This window comes from Barbatula barbatula, assembly GCF_947034865.1.
Source record: "Barbatula barbatula genome assembly, chromosome: 2".
Classification (NCBI taxonomy): domain Eukaryota; kingdom Metazoa; phylum Chordata; class Actinopteri; order Cypriniformes; family Nemacheilidae; genus Barbatula; species Barbatula barbatula.
Window position 1 is genome coordinate 6908667 of NC_136767.1, and position 5360 is coordinate 6914026.

At 38.7% G+C, this 5360-nt stretch overlaps 1 protein-coding gene across 1 annotated transcript; it reads left to right on the forward strand.

The window, feature by feature from the left end:
- The first annotated feature begins 959 nt into the window (after positions 1–959).
- Positions 960–4847, forward strand: hcnl1 (hyperpolarization activated cyclic nucleotide-gated potassium channel-like 1). The gene is made up of 10 exons (XM_079451188.1): positions 960–1141; positions 1875–2070; positions 2308–2412; positions 2507–2641; positions 2742–2903; positions 2987–3080; positions 3272–3387; positions 3479–3589; positions 3790–4024; positions 4409–4847. The coding sequence occupies exons 1-10, from the start codon at positions 1074–1076 to the stop codon at positions 4672–4674; spliced, it is 1488 nt and encodes a 495-aa protein (XP_079307314.1). The 5' UTR covers positions 960–1073; the 3' UTR covers positions 4675–4847.
- Positions 4848–5360: the final 513 nt, after the last annotated feature.

Genomic DNA, 5360 nt, shown 5'->3' on the forward strand with positions numbered 1-5360 from the left:
TCTGTCCGACAAAAGACGTTACAGGAGACTTTCCAGGGAGGCAAAAAGTATCCAGGTACAAAGAGCTGGTCATTAGTTAACCTATTACGTGTAATCCCTTGTCACTTGGTACAAATAGGCAAATAAAAATAAGTGTGTTTGTGCGCGCACACAAATGAAAGTTTGCGATAGGAAACTTCAGTACAGTTCAGTAATAGTTCTGTACAGTAAGTGTAACAGTTCAAGAAAAATGGCCTGTTTAAAATGACAGTGAAAAAATGCACAGTTAATGTTTTTAGGATTTACGTTATTTCATCATAATTTTTGGAAGAATGTGGTTTAAACGTTTAAATTTTTTGTTAAATTAACCTTTTATAATAAATATGTTATTAATGGCCAGTACAAGTCGTAATTTGTCTTTAATTGTAATTATATTCTATTATAAAAATGAAAAATTCTCATACACTTTAAAAATGATAGCGGTATCGGTATCGGTATCAGTATCGCTTAAATTTAAAGAAAAAATATCGGTATCGTATCGCATCAAAAAAATGTGGTATCGCCCATCACTAATCTTGGTACTACAGGCGATATTTTCAGAGCCCCTAAACCTTAAAATTACACGACGATGATTGGCGAAATATAAACTTTTTTGCGTAGCAACCGGGGAACTATTGGCTTAAATTCCAGCACTGTAGGGCTGAGCGAACTGGAGCCCAGGGAAGACAGCCTATTGGCTACTACTACTACACCAACATCCAAATATCATTCTGGAGAGTTCTAAACACATTCTAGAGTAAAACCATTAATATCATGTAATTAACACAGATTATTTTTCAAAATGAGAGATTATTAAAAGATTTTTTTTTTAAATACAAATAAAAAACTGGCAGGGAGGTCGGCGCCCCAGCGCCCTCTATGGGCGAGCCGCTGCTGGTGGAGCGGCATGAATATGACGATGATCTGCATCATTCAAATTCACTCGATGCAATTTAAAAAACAACGGAAGCAACGGTCAACTGTACACTTCGCTTCACGACCAGCATCAGAAGAGTTCGTCTTTCACCTTTCGCTGAAACTTGTTTACAGGAAGGATGCCATTGAAATGCAAAGAACCGTCTGACAAAGAGACTTGTATAATACATCCGGGGAGTCGGGCCAGGTAACCGGAAAAATCTCATTTTATTAATAATGCACCACCACATTTAACCAAAATCTTGTGTTTTTGGGGGTCGGGGTACAAATCATTTGTATTAATGCTTATTTGAGGAGGTTAAATCATGAAAGGCATTCATTCCTTCCACTGGAAAAGGGCCCTGGACTTTTTGTTACTAGAAATATCTTTGCATATGAAGGAAAATGTGAAAACAAAATCATAAAGGAATTTAATTTGAGTTAAACTCCCTCTTTTGAACAATCGATTAATCGATAATCGGGTTTTTATATACGCTTTAAGATAAACCGTGTGCAATTTCAATACTTGAATCCATTGTAGAGTATTTTCTCCATATATTTACCAAAGACGGTTTAAAAAAATGCTGTTTGAAACTGCCTCTGTTTACAACTTCATGTGAGGCATAGATGTGGATGGTGCATATACTACATACAGTATATAACCATCACTGATGTTTCAGCTCTGCTTCTGCAACACCAGCACACGCTGCTCACACGTCAAATGAAGCATCTATGTATACAGTACAAATGTTACATTTCAGCCTTTTTAAGGCATGAATAAATCATAATCACAGGAAAAAACCTTTTACAGATGCTATTTCAGTGCTAAAAGATGAGTGACACAACGGCACATTATTGAATGCGGTGGGACTTTGAGTGAATTAGCTAACCAAGCAACATACAATAGATTTTGTGTTTCAAAGCCTTTTTTTTTTCCGCAGAAATGTATACCTGCTGTTCATGATCATCCTTACATCTTTCAACTTGTTTGCCATCCCTTTGGACATGGCCTTTTCTGAGGATATCCACAAAAGCTCACACAAGATTTGGTTATCTTTAAATGTCATCTCAGACATAGTGTTCTGTTTTGACATCTTGATAAACTTTCGAATGGGATTCTTCAAGGAACATGGTCAGGTAGGAAACCAGCCGTAACAGCGTTCTGGGTGAAAAACAAGAAACGAAATGAAAACTAAACCTTTGCATTAGCCAGATTACTGATGAACGCCTTAATAATGCCAATCACACATTTTTAGAAATAGTCCAGTTTAACTGATGACAACAACGTAAATATGATTATCTTACTTAGCTGCACCTGTCTATGTTTTTATATTCAAAACAGATTTTCAGTCCGCACTTTTTTGTTCCGTCTAGGTGCCCGTTCTTGATCCTCAGCTGATAAAGAAAGACTATCTAAGCTCGTGGTTTGTTCCAGACCTGCTGGCTGCGTTTCCGGCGGATGTCTTCATCATAATTTTGGTGAGTTTGCTTATTCGGCCTTATTAATATCAGTCACATTGATGATATCAACTATTCGACGTCTTATTATAAAACCATATTTGATTTGTTTCAGGAAAACTATCACGTTGACACGAGCTCGCTGATGGCCTCAAAGATCATGAGGATCCTCATGTTTGTGAGGATTCTGAGCATGATACGTCTGCTCCGTGTCCCGAAACTCACCAGGTTTTTCTTGGAACTTGAAGAAGTAAGGAATAGCCAGTTTCTTGCATACAAAAGTAGACATTTTTGTTGTTGTATGGAGAGTGATTGTAATGGTTGCATGGTGTTTTCGTACGTGCTTGTAGGATTTACACATCCAGCTTGTAGCAGTGAGAAGACTCTTTAGAACCTTGTTTGTTGCAGTGGTGCTGTTTCTTATTATGCACTGGAACGCCTGCATCCAGTTTTTCCTCTCCGGGCTGCGTGAATTTCCACCTGATAGCTGGGTCACACAAGAACACCTCCTGGTAAATGGTACATGGTTTTTAATATGGTGAGAAGTCACGTGAATTGAATGCCTGTTTTATTCTTTTTTTGACACATTACGTAGAATGCCTCAATTGGAGAGAAGTACTCATCTTCTTTCTTTCGTGCATTCTGCCAAATGACCGGGACACTATGTGGAGCTTCTGACCCTCCGACACGTACGTCACACTTCCAACATGCATTCGAAATACTTAAATTCAGCGATGCTTGCATTTAGACGAACTCAGGGCTTTGACCAAATCCTTAACAATAAAACTTACCACAACCTAGTAAAAGCAAGCAGCACTCAAAAAGGATGTAAAAAGATGCAATAATGGCGTTTGCATGGATGTGTTTCTCTGATTTGTAGGTATTGAAGAACAATGGGCCGCCATCATAAGTATTGTGATTGGCCGATCGATGTTTATTGCACTTGTTGCTTTGCAGATAGCAACATTTGCAGCTAGCAATGCGAACGTAAAAGAGGTGCTCTTTTGTAACATTTGCTCATTTTTATTAAATGAACTGAAGGTACGTCAGATAATATAATGGCATATTTGATATGTTACATCTGTAGCTGAAAAACTTCGAACATCTGCCCAAGGCATTGCGCAAGCGTGCCATTGCAGGCTACAGATGGCAACAGAAAAGGAGCTGTCTTGGCCTCCTGCAAGAATCGCTAAAAAAGGTTTGTCAAATTGAGAAAGTTCGATTTTTTAAAATATGAACTGATGTGTGCAGTTATACCATTTTGTCAAATGTTGTCACTGACCGATCAAAAGAGTGTAAATGTGTATACCTTCTAAAAGTTTATTTTGTTCATGTGTAGGAGCAAATTAGCATATTCATGAGCTCAAAGCTAAAAGACATTCATGTTTCGTACTGTAGGATGTTATGAAAGTCATGTGCCCAAACTTGATGAAGGGATGGCTGTTTGCTAGTGGCGATGTCACGCTGATCGAGGCCGTTCTGATGAAGCTGGAGTGCGAAATCTTCCAGACAGGCGACATCATCATCCAACGGAACGGTCCTGCTGACAGGATGTTCTTCATCGAGCGTGGACGGGTACACGAGGAGATCAAGTCTTTCCAGCAGGAGCTCTTGTCTGGAGAGTACTTTGGAGGTGGTGTATGAGAAACTTGCTTTAATTCAGTTTGAACTTTACAGAGACACACATCATATCATTTTTACCAAGAACTTCCTACTTTTGACAGGAAGCTGGTAGTATGTGTGAAAGAATTCAGACATAATTCGGACAACTTGGAAAACGACCGAAAAACCTTTAAGTGTGCCATTGGTATATTTAAAAGAAAATATACATACAGTATATACTGTACCGCCAGTCTACTTTTTATGTTGACTTACTGTAGATCTACTTGTTTTCATCATTTGATGGAGAAATGCCGTACTCTATAAAAGTGTTATGACGTATTTGGCTTGTAGTTAAGTTTCTTGCTTATATATTGAATGTTTTTTCTATTTGGATTTCTCTGTTATGTCTTTGCAGAGATCAGTTTGCTCTTGGGAGGACAGCAGCCTGCTCAACTTCGTGCCTTAAGTTCCTGCACACTTTTTTCCTTGTCTGTGGACAAGCTGCAGGAACTTGAGAAGAGCTTTCCTGATGTGATCGCTGATCTGCGGGAAGCGGCTCATCAGCACCTTTCAGATATCGAGCGTACGAAGCCTTTTCAAAGCAGTCAGACTGGGTGTAGTGGCTTTAAAAAAATTATTTATGCTGAAAAAACAATGCGAGTGACGTTACAGTCCATTTAGCAATGCTCAAAACAAAGCTCAGAAGTTCAGCTTATGTTGGTGTATTATGTGTGCATTAACTCTCTGCTAAAGTGTTTTGTTTGTGTGCTTTACAGAAGGTGCTGCGGAGGATGAAAATGAAGATCAAGTGTGAAGAAGATGGAGTGCTTATTAATTAAAACTAAGAAACGTTCACACACTTTGTCTCTGATTTTTTGGGCTTCGTTGGTTCTTGTCAATACTAGTGTTAACATATGGAAACATTTAGTGGTTTGCCCTTTAGTGCTCAAGTCACAGTTTTGGCCATCTTATCTTTTAATTTGACATTATTTGAAGATGAAAATACCTTTGCAGTAGTGTAATGCTATGGAGGAAGGAGAAAGTAAGCGGGATTATAAATCCACATTTGGTGGTTATGACCTAAATCAGCTTTAAAGCGATCCTGGTTAAGGCCTTTGGTCCTAAAGCGGCTTCTTCAAATGCTCCAGAGACTCAGCTTGAGGCCGGACCAAGGAGACCAGGTTGTCCAGCAACCTTTACCAGAATCATCTTCTCCACTGGGAGCCCACTGACAAGCCCCAGAAGCTTCTGAATATCAGAAGGCGTGAAATAAGATGCTGTTCTCAATGATGTTTATGAGTCTTTCGTGATTTTATTGCAATCAAAACATCTTGATGAATTATATAACAATACCTAAATGATTCTGT

Coding starts and splice junctions, on each gene's coding strand:
- hcnl1 (XM_079451188.1), top strand. CDS start 1,074: ATGCCATTGAAATGCAAAGAACCGTCTGACAAAGAGACTTGTATAATA. Junction 2,642..2,741: donor TTTTCTTGGAACTTGAAGAA/GTAAGGAATAGC, acceptor ACGTGCTTGTAG/GATTTACACATCCAGCTTGT. Junction 3,590..3,789: donor TGCAAGAATCGCTAAAAAAG/GTTTGTCAAATT, acceptor TTCGTACTGTAG/GATGTTATGAAAGTCATGTG.